The 19,835-nt window shown below is 43.4% G+C and overlaps 1 protein-coding gene across 5 annotated transcripts in view; it reads right to left on the reverse strand.

Annotated features, from left to right (window-relative positions):
- Positions 1 to 7,114: 7,114 nt before the first annotated feature.
- Positions 7,115 to 19,835, reverse strand: part of wdr33 (WD repeat domain 33) — a 139,245-nt gene continuing 126,524 nt past the window's right edge. For 4 of the 5 annotated variants that reach the window (XM_068041815.1, XM_068041818.1, XM_068041819.1 and 1 more), the window contains 4 exons: positions 19,174 to 19,293; positions 10,242 to 10,411; positions 9,370 to 9,531; positions 7,115 to 7,656 (listed from right to left, as the gene is read on the reverse strand). In XM_068041815.1, coding sequence (XP_067897916.1) covers positions 7,433 to 7,656; positions 9,370 to 9,531; positions 10,242 to 10,411; positions 19,174 to 19,293 — 676 coding nt within the window. In that variant the 3' untranslated portion in view covers positions 7,115 to 7,432. The remainder of the gene's footprint in view (positions 7,657 to 9,369; positions 9,532 to 10,241; positions 10,412 to 19,173; positions 19,294 to 19,835) is intronic. The other variant, XM_068041816.1, reaches the window with a different exon arrangement.

Below are 19,835 nucleotides of genomic sequence, written 5' to 3' on the forward strand. Positions count from 1 at the left end.
CTGCAGTGATGTCCTGGGAATGAGATGATTGACCTCCAACAACAACAGCCATCTTCCTTTGCGTGAGGTATGACTCCAACCAGTGGAGAGTTTTCCCCCGATTCCCGTTGACTCCAGTTTTGCTAGGGCTCCTTAATGCCATACTTGGTCAAATGCTTCCTTGATGTAAAGGGCAGACACTCTCATCTCAGCCCTTGAATTGAGCTTTTTTGTCCATGTTTGGGTGAAGTGTAATGATATCAGGAGCTGAGTGGTCCTGGCGGAACACAAACTGAGCATAAGTGAGCAGGTTATTGCTGAGCAAGTGCCGCTTGATAGCACTGTCGACGACACCTTCCATCACTTTGCTGATAATTGGGAGTAGGCTGATAGGGTGGTAATTGGCTGGGTTGGATTTGTCCTGCTTTTTGTGTACAGGATGTACCTGGGCAATTTTTCACATTGCCGGGTAGATGCCAGTGTTGTAGCTGTACTCGAACAGCTTAACTAGGAGCATAGCTATTTCTGGAGCACAAGTCTTCCGTTCTATTGCTGGAATGTTGTAAGGATGCATAGACTTTGTGGTATCCAGTGCCTTCAGCAGTTTCTTAATATCACATGGGATGAATTGGATTGGCTGAAGACTGGCATCAGTGATGCTGGGGAGTTCAGGAGGAGGCCGAGTTTGATCATCCAGCTGGGACTTCTAGCTGAAGATGGATGCAAATTCTTCAGCCTTTTCTTTGGGACTGATGTGCTGGGCTCCCCGATCATTGTGGATGGGATATTTGTGGAGCCTCCTCCTCCCGTTAGTTGTTTAATTGTCCACCACCATTCATGACTGGATGTGGCAGGACTGTAGAGCTTAGATCTGATCCATTGGTTGTGGGATCACTTAGCCCTGTCTACTGCATGCTGTTTCTGCTGTTTGGCATGCAAGGACTCCTGTGTTGTAGCTTAACCAGGCTGACTCCTCACCTTTAGGTAAAAGCAAAATACTGCAGATGCTGGAAATCTGAAATAAAAATAAGAAATGCTGGAAGTACTCAGCAGGTCTGGCAGCATCTGTGGAGAGAGAAGCAGAGTTAACGTTTCAAATCCAGTGACCCTTCTTCAGAAATTCTGAGTTCTGAAGTTGGGTCACTGATCTAAAACGTTAACTCTGCTTTTCTCGCCATAGATGCTGCCAGACCTGCTGAGTACTTCCAGCATTTCTTGCTTTTATTCCTCATTTTGAGGTATGCCTGGTGCTGCTCCTGGCATGCCCTCCTGCACTCTTCATTGAACCAGGGTTGGTACCCTGGCTTAATGGTAATGGTAGAGTGTGGGATATGCCGGGCCATGAGGTTACAGATTGTGGTTGAATACAGTTCTGCTGCTGCTGATGGCCCACAGCGCCTCATGGATGCCCAGTTTTGAGTTGCTAGATCTGTTTGAAATCTATCCCGTTTCACACGGTTGTAGTGCCACACAACATGATGATGGGTATCCTCAATGTGAAGACAGGACTTCGTCTCCACAAGGACTCAGCAGGTGGTCACTCCTACCAGTACTGTCATACGGTCATGGACAGATGCATCTGCAATAGGTAGAATAGTGAGGACGAAGTCAAGTAGGTTTTTTCCCTTGTGTTGGTTCCCTCACTACCTGCCGAATACCCAGCCTAGAAGCTATGTCCTTTAGGACTTGGACAGTTCAGTCAGTAGTGGCGCTACCGAGCCACTCTCAGCGATGGACATTGAAGTCCTCACCCAGAGTACATTCTGTGCCCTTGCTACCCTCAGTGTTTCTTCCAATTGGTGGTGGAGAAGCAGATTCATCAGCAGAGGGGTGGGGGCAAGGGGTGGTTGGGGTGGTGGCGGTACATGGTAATCAGCAGGTGGTTTCCTTGCCCATGTTTGACCTGATGCCATGAGACTTCACAGTGTCCGGAGTCAATGTTGAGCACTCCCAGGGCAACTCCCTCCCAACTCAATACCACTGTACCACCACCTCTGCTGGATCTGTCCTGCCAGTGGGACAGGGCATACCCAGGGATGGTGATGGAAGTGTCTGGGACATTGCCTGTCAGGTATGATTCCCTGAGTATGACTATGTCATGCTGTTGCTTGACAAGTCTGTGGGACAGCTCTCCCAATTTTGGCACTAGCCCCAGATGTTGCAGGGTTGACAGGGCTGGGTTCGCAGTTGTCGCTTCCAGTGCCTAGGTCGATGCTGGGTGGTCCATCAGGTTTCATTATTTTTCTTCATAGAGGTTTGATACAACTGAGCGGCTTGCTCGGTCATTTCAGAGGGCGTTTAAGAATCAACCACATGACTGTTAGTCTGGATTCATATGTAGACCTGGAGTCACATGTAGGCCAGACCAGGTAAGGACAGCAGATTTCCTTCCCTAAAGGACATTGGTGAACAAGGTAGGTTTTTACAACAATCAGCAATGGTTTCATGGTCACTATTAGACTAGTTTTTTAAAAACGACGATATAGGTGTAGAGATCAGGGAGGGGGATTGCGTTATACTTGAACATATTAACATTGAAAGGGAGGAAGTATTACATACTTTAGTGGGCTTAAAAGTGGATAAATCCGCAGGCCCAGATGAGATGTATCCCTGGCTGTTGTGTGAGGCAAGGGAGGTGATAGCAGGGGCTCTGACATAAATTTTCAGATCCTCTCTGGCCACGGGAGAGGTGCCAGAGGACTGGAAGACAGCGAATGTGGTATCATTATTCAAGAAGGGTAGCAGGGGTAAACCAGGTAATTACAGGCTGGTGAATCTAACATCAGTGGTTGGGAAACTATTGAAAAAAATTCTGAGGGACAGGATTAATCTCCACTTGGAGAGGCAGGGAATAATCAGGGATAGTCAGCACGGCTTTGTCAGGGGGAATATCGCATCTAACTAACTTGATTGAATTTTTCGAGGTGGCTAGATGTGTAGATGAGGGAAGACAGTTGATGTAGTCTACATGGACTTCAGTAAGGCTTTTGATAAGGTCCCCCATGGGAGATTGGTTAAGCAGGTAACAGCCCATGGGATCCAGGGCAATTTGGCTTGGCGGCAGGAAACAGAGCGTAATTGTCGAGGGCTGTTTTTGCGAGTGGAAGCCTGTGACCAGTGGTGTACCACAGGGATCGGTGCTGGGACCCTTGCTGTTTGTAGTGTACATTAATGACTTAGACATGAATATAGGAGGTATGATAAGTTCACAGATGACACAAAAATTGGTGGTGTCGTAAATAGTGAGGAGGAAAGCCTTAGATTACAGGACCATATAGATGGGTTAGTAAGATGGGCTGAGCTGTGGCAAATGGAATTTAATCCTGAGAAGTGTGAGGTGATGCATTTTGGGAGGACTAACAAGGCAAGGGAATATACAATGGATGGTAGGACCCTAGGAAGTACAGAAGGTTAGAGGGACCTTGGTGGACTTGTCCATAGATCACTGAAGGCAGCAGCACAGGTAGATAAGGTGGTTAGGTAGGCATATGGGATACTTGCCTTTATTAGCCGAGGCATAGAATATAAGAGCAAGGAGGTTATGATGGAGCTGTATAAAACGCTAGTTAGGCCACAGCTGGAGTACTGTGTACAGTTCTGGGCACCACACTATAGGAAGGATGTGATTGCACTGGAGAGGGTGCAGAGGAGATTCACCAGGATGTTGCCTGGGCTGAAGCATTTCAGCTATGAAGAGAGACTGAAAAGGCTAGGAACAGAGAAGGATGAGGGGGGGGGGGGGGGGGGGGGGGGACATGATTGAGGTATACAAAATTATGAGGGGCATTGATAGGTTAGATAAGAGGAGACTTTTTCCCTTAGCGGAGGGATCAATAACCAGGGGGCATAGATTTAAGATAAGGGGCAGGAGGTTTAGAGGGGATTTGAGGAAGAAAAATTTCACCCAGAGGGTGGTTGGAATCTGGAACACACTGCCTGAAGTGGTGGTCGAGGCAGGATCCTTCACAACATTTAAGAAGTATTTAGATGAGCACTTGAAACGCCATAGCATTCAAGGCTACGGGCCAACTGCTGGAAAATGGGACTAGAATAGTTAGGTGCTTGATGGCCGGCACAGACACGATGGGCCAAAGGGCCTGTTTCTGTGCTGTATAACTCTATGACTCTAAATTCCAGATTTATTACTTGAATTCAAATTTCACCATCTGCCGTGGTGGGATTCAAACCCGTATGCCCAGAGCATTAGCCTGGGCCTCTGGGTTACTACTCCAGTGATATTACCACTGTGCCACCGCCTCGATTTATACTGACAGTCATAAACTTCAAAACTTTTGTCAGTTGGCAAACTTGTAATAAACTGGAATGCTATTGACAGTTGCTATAGTTGTAAAAACTGATGCGCCATACTTGGGATGGTGCCTCCTCCCATGATATATGTATGAAAGCATTTATGCTGCTTGCTGTAAAAATACCATAAGACTTTTTTTTTAAGGAAAAAGAATTTGCTTTAGCTGTTTATCTGAGATCGAATGGCCCTCCACTTACTTTCTTGCCAGCTGTTCAGGGCGCAGGCATTGAAGATTACTTATTTGAAAAAAAAAAGGCCAACTGCATAACTTGATCTGGAGGCATCGGAAACAGGCACTTGTAAAATTACAAGGGATTCTGATGCCACAGTTCCATGTTTCCAGGTGTAAAGAATCAAGTAATTGAAAAGTTAGATTCAGTTGTGACAGTCCACCTCATGTTGTTAATGCACATGAATGAAACAGGATTTCTATCTCAAAATTGAACAAGCACCAGATCCCACACTCCAGAGTGTAATTTGAGAAGACAGAGAGAAAATGAATACTATTGGCATAATTTGTTGGTCAATTTCTCTTATCAGAGTATAACACAATGCAACCTTTGAGGCAGAATTTCAAGTTCAGTTGTTGTCCTTGAATGCTAACTCAGGCTGTCTCTTTCAACTGTCCCCAGTATTTGATTGGTCTGTATTAGTCATATTGAGATTTTTGGATCCCTTTACTCACAGAAAAGATCTGGCAAAGGAGTTACTTTTAAATTTTTATGCTTTTAATGCAAAGTGTATTCACACCATTTTTAAATATTTTAAACAAGATACTGAAGACAGCAGGGGCAAAATTCTCCTCAATTTGGCATTGATTAACTGATGAAGTTTTTTTTTAAGCTTAGCTCAATAATCAGTAAAAATTTCAGATTGTTGGTAAGTCCCCAGTCCCAGGTGCTTGCAGGCCTTCCCTTTTATTTGTGAACATAGGATAGTAAAAACAGAGATACACATTGCCAGTCCAGTTTTAAACAGAAGGCTACCAGGACAAGCTTTAGCCAGCCTTAGATGCAGGAAGGTAGTTAGGATTTATTTTGTGTCAAGCTAGCTGACCCACTGATATGGGAAGTGTAGTATAGTCATCATTTTTGTATTACATCCAGATGAGATGTGCTTATTAAATTAATTGAGTCCAATCACGTTGCTCAGTATGTTCACTTACTGTGAAATAAAGCAGTTTAACAATTCATCTCTGGCCTGGTCTTACCAAGTGTTTTCTCGACCTGTCTCCAAAGAGTTTTGACCAGGCACGTAGAGACACATATGAAAGACATGAACATCTGGTTCCAATCACAAGAGGGTACTATTATTACACCCCTGGATCATGTCATCATAGAGATATCAGGCAATACGGGCACATGCTTAAATACAAGACATTCAGAGATGGGAGTAACTAGTACCACTGAACCCAAAAGAATATCAAAGATAAAACTCTAAACTTGTTACTATTACTTTTGTTCTTGGTCCTTACCATGAAATTACTGAAGCCTTTATCTCAAAGTTAAAAGGCTCTTGTTTCTATCTTGCTTTAGAGGGGTAGAAAGTAGAAGGGATTAGCGAAATGATAGAGAAGCAAATGAAGGGGAGATGGCTTGAGCTAGTTAGCGACATTACATTGGGATATGTGGAATTTGGTCGATTTGCAGAGGCTTCAGTTTTACTTTATTATGGATCAGATCTTACTTTTCGTCTCCTGTGTCAACAAAGTACAGGAATATTGGGTAAGTTCATGGGGAAGCAAAGCAGTCAGTGATATCCAGTGCAATCTGGGCCATGGAAGAACGAAAGGACAACCAATTTCAATGAGTGGTTACTGACACATCAATAACAGATGTTCCAGCTCATTGGAGAGCTTACACTATCTGTACCGCTTCCTCTGCACTTTCAGTAACTCTCATTGCACTGCCAGTAAATAGCTGCACTGTCCATACTGCTTGCATGTCAAGTGCTGCGAGTACCCAATTTGCAATGTTGCTACAATGACTGTATGTACTTTTGTACAGTTAAAACCTGCACTGCCATTGCATTGTCAATGCATTAGTCATCATAGCCCCTTGAGTGTCTCTCTGCGGCCTTTGTATGCGCCTGCATTGCCAGTTGTTGTATATTAGTACGACCCACACCTGCTTTTGCATTACTGGTACCTGCATCTCTGAATCTGCAGCATCACTGCTGTGTCTATCTTGCTCTCACAGTTACTGTACTGCCTGCACCTGGATGTGAGATGTCTTTACTTGTGCCTGTGATAGGTTTTGAATTACCTGTACCTTTGCTGCCAGACCGTACTTCTGCAATATCCCTAATTGTGTGCCAATTTGGCTCAGATGGTCGCATTCTTCACTCCAGGATTTGAGTGCATATTCTAGGCTGACACTTCAGTACAATACTGAGGGTGTGCTGGACTGTTGGAAGTTTCCTAGATGAGACAATAAACAGAGGTCCCATTTGCCTGCTCAGGTGGGGCAATAGGTGCCATGGCACTTCTTGAAGGGCAGGTAGCTCTTCCTAGGCAACATTCAATCCTTAGCCAGCACCACAAAAACAGATTCACTGGCCATTCATGTAGTGTCTCTGTGCTGCCTATCAGTACCTGCCTACCATCTTTTAACACATCGGTCCACTTGAAGTCAGCATCAAATCTCTCTGTCCATGAGCCTTGCACCCTCACTAAATAGATAAAATGTTCAAACCCATTTTAGTTCTGAGTTTGTGGTTCAAACAAGGACCTCAGAAGACAGTCAAATAGGTGTGTGTGCGCGCGCGCGCCTGGGGTGGTGCGAGATGCGGCAAAGTAAAAAATAAAAACAGGCCAGTTTTCATATCTTTTTGTTAAATTTTGCACAAATTATATTGTGTAGTCATACAAAATGACACTTGAGACAAACTGTACATGGAGTCAGAGCTGCTCTGTTCTGACACATATTGCTGTGTGTGGCAATGCTCCAGAGCCCACAACACTAAAACTGCTGGAGTTTAACAACAAACACTGCTGCCAACTGTACAAAAATGAAAAGGGAACGACTGCTGCTTCTTCCAGGGCCAGACTCTTGCACTGACCACACGCACAAGTTCCTGTTGAAAGACTGTACATGTCACTGGGCATCTTGAGTAAAATCTATTTTCTCAATGCTGCTGCTCCACTCATCTTCCTCTGCTGCCTCTGGAGGAGCCTCGACGTGGCCCTGGACCCGAGCTCTTCCCACTCCTCCCCCAGTTGGGCCCACCTCTGGCTCCACCCCGGGGAGGAGGTCCTGCGGGGCCACTGAATCCATCATCACGGTGGTAACCATCGTGCCGGTCTCCCTCGTTCGAATTGGAACGGCCAGATTTCGGCATGCGTGGTGATGAGGCTGGCCCACTCCGGCCTGTAAAACAATCCATTTACAGAACAGATAATTCAAATCCTATTCCTCTCCAGTGCTAGATATGTATAACAAGCCCCTTTACATCGGCGACAAAGTAGCCGACACAAACATTCTGCTTTGCTGCTGTGTGATGCCAGTTCAATACCGATAGCAGTTGCATGGCACATGGAACCTGCCTGTCTTAGAGAATGGCAAAACATCACAATTCATGTGAAACACAAAGGAGTGATTAATCCCTTCAAGAGGCCAAGCTTGGGCACTTTGTTTAAATACCAATAAACTTCTAAAATCATCAGTGAAGACCAAACTTTCCAACTCTGACTGCCTCAGCCCCACTGATTTACATAAGTCAAGCTGTAGGCACTTGGCCTTACCGCACTGCCCTGTACATCTTTGAGCAGCAACAGGGTAGCTCCCATAGCAATCCCTCATGGCCACTGTGCTGCTCTGTTGCTAGCATGGCAGAGACTGGCAACAACTGGGTTTCCAGTGAATTCCCTTCTGAAGTAAACCCTGGCATGGCAGAGAGGATATGATTACTCAGATGCCCCGACACTGCCTTGCTGCTGGTGCAGTCTTGGATGGACACTCACACACACAAGACAGAAACCTACTTGGGCCTCTATCCTCAGGTGGGGGACCAGGTACATCCAAATCCCTTTAATCAGGCATTCCCAGCCCTGCATACCAGTTGCTTTCAGGGTGGAAATGACCCAGTATCCATGCTATGGAGTGATGTAGGTCGCTCCCTGCTGACTGGAGACTGGCCATCATGAGGCGAGTGGTTCTGGTGAGAATCATCTGCATAATGATCGCGGCCAGGCACACCTATTCGATCAGAGAGGTTTGTGAAGGATCGGAAGACTGACTGAAATTTCACAGTACAGGACTCTCGTAAATCAGCTATGCACCAAGCCCAATTTATATTCTTACAATGGGCCACTTTAGGCCAACTTTGAGAGAGCCAATTAAAAAAAATTTAAACATTTTTGCCATTAAAAAAACTGTAGGTTATGTTTTAGTTCAAGGCTTCTACCAGGTTACTGGTTTGAGTTTTACATAAATTACCAGAAAATTTGCTATAGCCTCATGAAGGGAGGGAGGGTAAGGTTTCAACATAGCTATGTACAATCTCATGGGCTTGAATAACTTTATCGATATAATTGTGCATAGAGCAGCCTAGACAAACACACTGGGGGGAGGCACACACAATTCTCCCCAACAACCCCTTGGAGCTGAGAAGGCTGAGGGGGGACATGATTGAGATGTACAAGATTATGAGGGGCATTGATAGGTTAGATAGGAAGAAACGTTTTCCCTTAGCGGAGGGGTCAAGAACCAGGGGGCATAGATTTAGGGTGAGGGGCAGGAGGTTTGGGGGGGGGATTTGAGGAGGGATTTTTTCACCCGGGGGTGGTTGGAGTCTGGAGCGCACTGCCTGAAGAGTGGTGGAGGCAGGAACTCTCAACATTTAAAAAGTATTTAGATGAGCACTTGAAACGCCATAGCATACAAGGCTACGGGCCAGGTGCAGGAATGTGGGATTAGAATAGTTGGGTGCTGGATGGCCGGCGCAGACACGATGGGCCGAAGGGCCTGTTTCAGTGCTGTATAACTCTATGACTCTATGACTCTAACTCCACCACTGGGACTCTGCTTAACTATTCCATAGGCAATATTGGATTGTGAATGGTAAAGATCCCCAGAACAAACCTTGTTCTCTGCTGGCATCATGGATTTCCCCTCGATCTCCTCGCCCTCCCCAGCCATCGCGGTGACCTCCTGGAGACAATGGCCTTTTCTCTGATTTACGGCCTCCTTCAAAGCGAGGGAATTCGTCATGGCCAGGAAGAGGAAGGAGGCCTCCTCGCCCGCCTGCAAAACCGTTCAACACATTAGACACCGACAATGAAACAACTTGTCAATTGGCATTGTGTCTTGTTATCATGCAGTATCATGGTGTTTAAGGTGATTAAAGGAATTTATACAGTACAAGGCGAAAAATTATTTCCTCTGGTGGGGGAAGTCGAGATCAAAGGGGCATAACCTTAAAATTAGTGCTAGACCATTCAGGGGTGACAAAGGAAGTAGAAATCTGGAACTCACCACCCAGCCCCCCAAAAAAAGTTGTTGGAGCTTTCAAAACTGAGATCGATAAGATTTTTGTTGGGTCAGGACATTATGAGTTATGGAACCAAGGTGGGTAGATGAGAGTTAAGATGCATAATCTAACAATATCCCAGCAGGCTCGAGGGGTTGCATGGCTTATGCCTGTTCTTGTGTTCCAGTATACTTCTAACTTGGACACTGGGGGAAAGGCTGTATGCATGTTCAGCTGTGAATGGGTTGAGATTCCACAATTATATCTGTCCTCCTGTGTGCTTTACTGCACATCAGGGCTAGTCCTCCACAGATAGCATGTCTCTACATCTGTTGAGATGCTATAGGGTTCATCAGTGCCAGTAATCACTTTGTGTGTTTGAAATGCTTTTTAAATTGGCCGCACATTTATTATTTAAATATAGCTTCAATTTATACCCAATAAACTTCCAGTACAAATACAGGACACAGACATTCAGCTATACCTCGCATTGCTCCGCGTCCCCGTCCTCTCCCTCCTGGGTCACGGCCCCTTGCATTCTCCTCTGCTTGGTCAAACTCCTCATCGCCCATGAACTCATCCACATTCATGAAAGCATCTCTCCCTCGTGGGCCACGACCATCATGTCGAGATCCCCCTCGAGCAGGCCGGAACCTTGTGAAAGAATATTTAGAGGCTCACTCTTGTGGTCTCACAGACCTAATTGACTAACATTTCCACATCTCACCAAGAACTGTGATCATATATTGCTCTAAGACTTTGAAGCTCTTCAGAAACACAAGTCCAACCGACATGAATTATAGTGCTTGCATCACATATGGCCTGATCTAACACAGGATGTCAGCTCTAGGGGTCCTGTGGCAAGCCCACTACAGCTGCACATTCAACAACATCCTGACTACGAGTACTGACGTCCTGCCCATACAAGCTCTTTCTGACATGAGTGTAACATTTCAAATAACACTCAGCACAAATCCTATTATCCATCAATATAGTCCATGGCTCAAATATAGAGCATGAGCTCCCATCTTGTGTCATTCCTCAGCTGGCTGTGCCACATTGATTGCACATCCAACCAAGATGCTTGAAGGATTTAGCCTCACAAACCAACTGCTTAGATTGGCAGACACCCTTGGTCTGATCACAGAGAATGCGATAGTCTATCAACAAAGTGATCCTCTCCAAAGAGAAATTACGTTTGCAAAGGCAGGTAAAATATCCACACTCATGATTTCCTGAGATAAAATTTGAGACAGTTTAATTTATAATTGCCCTAGAAGACCGTTAATCAAAATACACACACCACAATGCCCATAATGTAGATAGGTGGTAGGAGAATGGTGGGGATGTGGTAGGGAATATAGGATTAATGTAGGATTAGTATAAATGGGTGGCTGTTGGTCGGCACAGACTCGGTGGGCTGAAGGGCCTGTTTCAGTGCTGTATCTCTATGACAACAGCTTGAAGACAAGCTGAAATAACGACTTTAAAAATATATGATGACACTGAATTATACACATGAATGAATCACATTCTGTACACAAGACAAGGATTTTAAGTCACTATTTAGTTGCTGAAAGTAGAATGGTCATCTTATTGGGGTGCTTGGTACTGTGGGTCATTCAGGGGAGCTCAAAAATAAGCTTAAAGAATGAGTCAACTATGCTGTGAGACAAGAGATCTTATGTTCTGTTGAAGACCATCAAATCCTTTGAAATTAGTCAAGCAAATTAATTGTTCAGCTAATGAGGAAGTCTCACAGGTGTCATACACATACATATACCCAAGAAAGAGACAAGCTAATCAATTTTAAACCAGTTGACAGGCCAAGGGTTCAAGCATAGGTATAACATCTCTACTGCAACTCCTCCAGTTGGATGTGGACCTATTTGTTGGTGTTAAGTGAAGGTTTAATAGATGAGGGAAAATATTGTATTTAGCTGCAGTAGCCAAATTGTACACACGACCTCCAAACCAAAGCACACACAGGAAAATGAGCTTGAAGGGTCATTGTCTGCTTGTTTTTGTTCACAAAATAATCCTGATGAGCATAGCTGGCAGCTGAGGCTGAAAAACTATACAAAAGACGGCCCAAGAACAAATTAGAGAGAGTCCACAGCTTAGTTTGCACACATTTACACTCAGAATCAGTTGTGGGACAGGACAGGATATTAAAGTCATTACTGTTTTCTCAACGTCCATTTCAGGCAGCGGCTGCCCTGCACAAATCCCCGCCACACAGAGCAACAGAAGTGCAGCTATCTATGCATAAGGCACCAGCTCTGCAACTACAATTGCAAATATTCTCATAGGACATCAGCCATAGACAGGCAGTGGGGCAGATGCGTTGGGACAACCTTGCAAATGATAACAGTAATACCGTGCAATCAGCGCAAGATAACAGGCGCACAAGGGTCACGTAAATATATTTATAACACTAGTCAATATGCCATGGCACTGTACACAGGAAGTCAAAGCTATTACGTCTTGAAAAGTCCCCAAAGAAATTATGATGAACACTCTACAACAGAAGCTGCCATTATAATGATTAAATAGAATAAACAAAAACCTAAATTAAAACAAAATGGAGTACTAGCGAATTAATAAATCAATGCAGCAATGGGAAGACACTAAGTTAATAAAATAATAGAACACCACCCAATCAAAAAATTTGTACAGCAGCGGGCACCAGTAAATTATTAGGGAGGCACTGGTGAATTAAGTAATTAATAGAACAGCCTCGTGAATTAATAGAACGTAATGGGGCAAGTAGGAAATGTAACTTACAGGGAACATCTAAGAAATGACAACTCCAACAAAATTAGGTTCAATACAAAAAGTGAACAAAGATCAAAGCAACTATATGGAAAAACCCATTCCAACATATAACGAGAGATAAGCAGACAGTGGAGACCTTATGGATAGGATTCAGAAATAGGAAAGGATTTAAGACTGCAGTGAAAATTGTGTGTCGGCCCCCTAGTAGTAGCTGTGAACTGGCAGAATTAATAAATGCAGAAACTAGACATGCATGTAGCAAAGACAGAGTGGTTTTAATAGGGGATTTTAACTTTCATATAGATTGGGAAAAGCAGACTAGCACATGTCAGAAAGGTACTGAATTTCTTGAGTGTGTTCAGGATTGTCTTCTGTAACAATATGTCCTGTAACCAACAATGAGGCATCCTATATTAGATTTAGTAATGAGTAACGAGCCAGATTTAGTTAACAACCTAACAGTGCACGAACAGTTATTTAATAACGATCACAACATGATCCAAGTTCAACAAAGCATCTGAAAGGGAGAAACACGAAACAGCTAAGATTTCAGATTTAGATAAGGCTGACTCCAATGCGATGAGACACAGACTGTCCACAGTAACCTGGGCAAATCTGTTAATGGGTAAAATGAGAGTTCAGTAGGGGGTGTTCACAAAAGAAATTCTGACACAGAACCAATTTATAACTCTAAGGAGCAAGAGCTCTTGTTGCCAAAAAGAAGTAAGAGAAACATAAAACTATAAGAAAAAGTATACTAAAGAAAAGCACAGATCCTGGCGAATGCGAAAGATACAAAGGACGAAAATGTATGGGAAAATACTGAGAAGTGTAGAGGAAGTGAAGGACCTTGGAGTGAATGTCCATAGACCCCTGAAGGTAGCAGGACAGGTCTATAAGGTGGTTAAAGCAGCATATGGAATCCTTTCCTTTATTATTCGAGGTATAGAATATAAGAGCAGGGAAGTTATGCTGAAACTGTATAAATCATTGGTTAGGCCACAACTTGAGTACTGTGTGCAGTGCTGGTCACCTCCTTACAGAAAGGATGTAATTGCACTAGGGAGGGTATAGAGGAGATTTACGAGGATGTTGCTGGGACTGGAAAAATGCTGCTATGAGGAAAGATTGGATAGGCTGGGGTTGTTCTCCTTGGAACAGAGAAGGCGGAGGGGAGAGCTGATTCAAATGTACAAACTTTTGAGGGGTCTGGATAGAGTGGACATGAAGGGCCTATTTACCTTAGTCAGTGAGTAGGGGACATAGGTTTAAAGTGATTGGTAGAAAGATTAGAGGGGAGATAAGGAAAAAAAATTTCTCCCAGAGGGTGGTGGGGGTCTGGAACTCACTGCTTGAAAGGGCAGTTGAGGCTCATTCAAAAGGAGTCTGGATGTGCACCTTAAGTGCCGTAACCTGCAGGGCCACAGACCAAATGCTGGAAGGTGGGATTAGAATGGGTGGATAGTTTTTTGGCCAGCACAGATATGATGGGCCAAGTAACCTTTCTGTACCGTAAACCATCTATGACTCGAACATCAAAGGGTGAGAGAACAGAGTAAGAGCTACAAAAAGGGTATCAAAAACAATACTTTTTTTTTTACAATTATATTAGGAAAAAGAGGGTGGTCAGGAGCAATGTGGGGCCCCTGAAAACTGATAACAGTGATATTATCAATGAAAACAATGAATTGGCAGACATGTTAAATACTTACTTTGCGTCAGTATTTACAGTAGAGGAAGAAGTCAGCATGGCAGACATCCTGAGGAAACTAATCAGCGACAGGGACTCACCAAAATTACAGTAATGAAGAAAATAATGATACTAAAGAATAACAAACCCCCAGGACCAGATGGTTTCCAACCCAGTGTTTTAAAGGAAGTAGGTGAGAACATTGCCAATGTCTGAAGTATAATCTTCCAATGCTCTCTCGATTTGGGAACTGTCCCTTTAGATTGAAAAATTGTGCATGCCACTCCTGTAGTTAAGAAAGCTGAGAGGGGGAAAGCAGGGAATTACAGACCAGTTAGCCTAATATCTATTGTCGAGAAATTACTAGAATCTATAGTTAAGGATAGAGTGACTGAGCATCTTGAAAATTTTCAGCTGATCAGAGAGCACCAGCAAGGATTTGTAAAGGGTAGATCAGGACTGACAAACCTGAATTAATTTTTTGAAGAGGTAACGAAAATAATGGATAGGGGAATGCCTTTGTATGTTATTTATATGGACTTCCAGAAGGCATTTGACAAAGAGGCTGTTAGCTAAAGTTGAAGCTCAAAGAACTGAAGGCAAATTACTGATGTGGTTGGGAAATTAGCTGAGTAGGAGGAGATAGGGATCAGGGATAATGAGCAGGTACTCTAATTGGCAGCATGTGACTAGTGATGTCCCACAAGGATCTGTGTTGGGGCCTCAACTATTCATCATTTATTAATGACTTAGATGATGGTATAGAAAGCTACATGTCAAATTTTTCTGATGACACAAAGATAGGCAGCATTGTAAGCATTATAAATCAAAGTGTTAAAATTATAGAGAGATATTAATAGATTAAGTGAATGGGCAAAACTGTGGCAAATGGATTTCAACGTAGGCAAGTGTGAGGACCTAAAATGGGTAGATCAGAGTATTTTCTAAATGGTGAAAATCTAGAATCAGTGGAGGTCCAAAGAGACTCAGGTTACATGTGCATAGATCATTAAAATGTTTTGAACAGTTACAGAAAATAATCAAAAAGGTTAATGGAGTGTTGGCCTTTAGTGTGAGCAGTTCTGGGTACCAGACCTTAAGAAGGATATACTGGCTTTGGAGGGAGTGCAGCATAGATTTACCAGAATGATACTTGGATTCAAAGGGTTAAATTATGAGGCAAGATCACACAAACTAGGGTTGCATTCCCTGGAGTTTAGAAGGTTAAGGGTGATTTGATTAACGTTTTCAAGATATTAAGGGCAACAGATAGGGTAGATAGAGAGAAACTATTTCCGCTGGTTCAAAGAATCACAGAACTGTTACAGCACAGGAGGCCATTAGGCCCGTCGTGTCTGTGCTAGCTCTCCGTAAGAGCAATTTACCTTGTGCCACACCCTGGCCTTCTCCCCGTAGCCCTGCACATTCTTCCTTTTCAGATAACAATCCAATTCACTCATGAATGCTCAATTGAACCTGCCTCCATCACACTCTCAGGCAGTGCATTCCAAATCCTAACCACTCGCTGCGTGAAAATGTTTTTCTTCGTGTTGCTATTGCTTCTTTTGTCAATTACCTTAAATCAGTGCCTTCTTGTTCTTGATCCTTCCACCAAAGGGAACAGTTTTTCCCGATCTACCGTGTCCAGAACCCTCATGATTTTGAATACCTGTATCAAATCTCATCTCAACCTTCTCTTCAAAGAAACAGCCCCTACTTCCCCAATCTTGAGCAGTCTAGGACTAGGGGCATAGTCTAAAAATTAGAGTCAGACCTTTCCAAAGTAGAACACTCCTACACATAAAGGATGGAAGAAGTTTGGAACTCTCTTCCAAAACAACTGATGCTAGATTAATTGTTAATTTTAAATCTGACATCGATAGATGTTTGTTAATTGAAGGTATTAAGGGATATGTTACGGTATATTGGGTAAAGGCAGGTATATGGACTTCGGTCACAGATCAGCCATCATCTCATTGAATGGCTGAGCATGCGCGAGAGGCTAACGGGTTACTCCTGTTCCTATGCTCCTAACTCTCACCCATGCCCTTGTTACCTCTAGACTTGACCAGTCCAATGCTCTCTTGGCCAGTCTCCCATCTTTCATTCTCCATAAACTTAAGCTCATCCAAATCTCTACCACCTGTACCCTGACTCGCACCAATTTACCCATTACCTCTGTGCTTGCTGACTTATATTGGTTCCCAGACCAGCAACGCCTCAATTTTAAGGTTCTCATCCATGACCTTGCCCCTCCCCCTCTCTGTAACCTCCTCCAGCCTTCTGAATCCTCCAATTCTGGCTTCTTGTGCATCCCATTTTAATCACTCCATCATAGACAGCCGTGCTTTTAGCTGCCTAGGCCCTAAACCTCTCCGCCTCAATCTCTCTCTCCTCCTTTCTTTAAGACGCTTCTTGAAACCTACCTCTTTGACCAAGTTCATTTGGCCTAGTATCTCCTTATTTATGTGGCTTGCCCTCAAAACTTTGCTTGATAACAGACTTGTGAAGGGCCTTAGGACATTTTACGACATTAAAGGTGCTATATAAATACAGGTTATTATTGTTCCAATATCTTTGTTTGAAAAGGGAGGAAAATGTAAGGAGAGGACATATGTATTAAAGGAGGAGCAGAGAGATTTCGAAGCTCCTACTAATTATCAGTGGCAGACAGGCAGCACCACCAAAAATAATTACCTGGTAATTCATCTCACTGACTCATTATGGGACTTTCCCGTGTGCAAATTGGCTGCCATATTTACCTACATAACAATGACTGCACTTCACAAGTAATTCATGGGTTGTGACGCACTTTACAACATCGAGAGGACATGAGAAGACAGCTTCTTTCTTCATTGCAGAATACCTGCCTCCTCCTGTGCTCACTAGTCCTGTTAACCATCTGGTTCCCTTCAGAAACAGCCTGTGGAAACTGATACTTTCCATTCCTGGGCTTTCATTGTGCAGAGTGTTGCTTGGAGTGTCTCTGTTTTTGCTCTTTGAATACTGACACACTCTCTCTCTTTCAGCTCAACTTCAAATATCAAACGACAAAGCCAGTTTGGAGTTTTTGCACTGGTTATTATTTCACTAACATAGTGGATGGAACAAATGAAAACTGCTACCTGTTACTCAAAGCAGCTGGATCTCTCAGCATGCCCTGTTTTAAGCTACTTCACTGCATTGTGAATCAGTGTCCATACTGAATTAATACAGACATGGGATGAACCCATTGCCCATATCACCAATGTACTGATCTAGTTAACCAAAGCAGAGTTAACTGTCAAGGCCAAAAAATGTAACTTTGGAACGTCTGAATTATTGTACCGAGGTTACTGTGAGTGGGAGGACAGAGACTCAAACAGGTAAAGGTGAATACCATCACAAAATGGCCTAGCCCCACAGCAAGAAACAGGTGCAGGAAATCTCCAGGTTGTCCAGCAATTCTTGCAGCTTTATGACCAACTCAAAGTAATGCAGCTGTTCCATTAACATATTGAACCAATAAAGTAAAGCTAAATTTGTCAATGTGGAAATATGTTTGTAAAGAGGTAATGCTGATGAATCCTGATTAAATCCAAGTGTTTGCAGTCCATATGGGTGTGTCAGACATGGGCATTGGTACTGTGTTGAGTCAGGTTACGGACTTTGGGTAGGACCATTTGCTTATTTACCTGATCTATAAATCATACTGCCATGGGAAATGGCATATTTCGCAAATGGAGACGAATGCCCAGGTGCCAGCTGGGCATTCCAAAAGTTAAGCCGTACTTCCACGCAACATTCACTATATATTCTGCAAACAACCCTTGGTTTAGGTAAACCTGGCATGCTACAAGCACACATCAACACCTAGTTAGTGGATAAATTCTACATCAGAACACCAAGATCCCATCTAACAAATCTTGATCCTTTGGTCAAGCTCACATAATTCAAACAAGCAAATAAGGAATGGAAGTACAATACAACTGAGTTGCCTGGGTTTTGAGGATTTCCTTATCAGGGTACAGCAGCTGTATATGGCCTACAGGTCACAGCTTTCACAATCCTGAAAGGGACAAGTATCCTTCATGTGAATATGTTGATGGTAAAACTGGTCATGAACGAACGTCAGTAGAAATAATTGCTGTAATCCAATCAAGTAGGCTATTTGTCTAGATCTGTAAAAGGTCATTTGGAAAATAGCTCAAACATAGGCCATGCACGTCAAAGACCACAAGCCCGCAGCATCATGCTTCTGTATTTGTAGATTATGAAGACTGTCAACATTGTTCAAGTAGATTATCCCAGTCTCACAGACTGACCTTCAAAGCTGGGCCCGGTGGTTGTCTAGCCGTGGGGTGGGGAAACAGAATGTGTCTCCATTGGTAACTCTTGAAATGTCATATTAGTTTGCTCCCTGAGGAATAAGTCTGCTATTTTTTTCTGAGAAGTATTTTGATCACAAGAACTGGAAAGGAGTTTTCAAAAGACTTGGTCTGGTTGATTTGTCTGCTTAACCTTTGTGAGTTGGCTCCACACAACTGTATTTGAATTGATTCAATGTGTTGCTTATACTGTTTAGTCTGCTACCAAAGATATCTGGCATGGTTGATGCTATTCTTCTGAAGCAATGCAAGGTACAGTGGAATTCCTAATACTATCCAGTAACAATAAAGGGGTTCACTGTTCGCCTTGGGTATGCTATCCCAGGAAACAAGGACTTTTAGTGGACTTTTTGTGTTGGGCACACAGATTGAGCTTGAATTGTAACATTATATTTCATAATTGTCTTGAATAAATGGGTCCATCTGTACATGGACCAGATCTACTGCTGGGCTCTGTCCAGCTAGCAGCAGAGCTTGATGGATTGCTGCCCGTTTCCAGTTTCCAGGAGGAGTGGTTCCAGGGATGTTACTATTGGCTGATATTTAAAATCTGATTTTCAAATCTACACAAAAACACTTACGAATCTTCAAACTGATCACGCGGATCAAAATCTGGTCCCCGTCTGCCTTGAGATGGGCGCCGCTGATCTCGATGTCTCTGCTCAAATTCATTCCCACGCTGATTGAAACCCTGTTCAAATCTACAAAAAGAATTTTGAGACTCATTTGTTTATGTTAAAACCGATCTGGATGACTGGAGGCATGAATGCTAATTAGCTCAAATAAAGTGTGAACTGGCCATCTCCTTGCAGATTCCGTCTTCGTGCCTACACACAGCTTAAAGGAGCTTAAGAGGTAGTGCATTATAGCAGCAGGCTGCAATTTTACTCACAAACCTCCAACAGTTTCAGTCGTAAGTAATTTTAGGAATACGTTTGTTGGGCCCAGCAAGCCTCTCCTTTTTTTGCTTGATCTTAAATCAATACTCCCCTCAATTTCCAAGCAGGGCGTTTCCCAATGATCACCACCTTCTGTTGCTAAGTCAATTCTTAATCCATCTGGACCACTTAACCATTTCTACAAGACTCAAACAAGGAACTTAGTTGAATGCTTTTTGAAAATTTAACTATACCCTAGTAATTTAGTGGGTTATCCTAGACCAGCAACGTAACCACTTCCTCAAAGAATTCTCAGAGATTTGTATGGCACAATCTATGACTCTAACACCATGCTGACTGCTCCC

Source organism: Heterodontus francisci, chromosome 11 (genome assembly GCF_036365525.1).
Source record: "Heterodontus francisci isolate sHetFra1 chromosome 11, sHetFra1.hap1, whole genome shotgun sequence".
Taxonomy (NCBI): Eukaryota; Metazoa; Chordata; class Chondrichthyes; order Heterodontiformes; family Heterodontidae; genus Heterodontus; species Heterodontus francisci.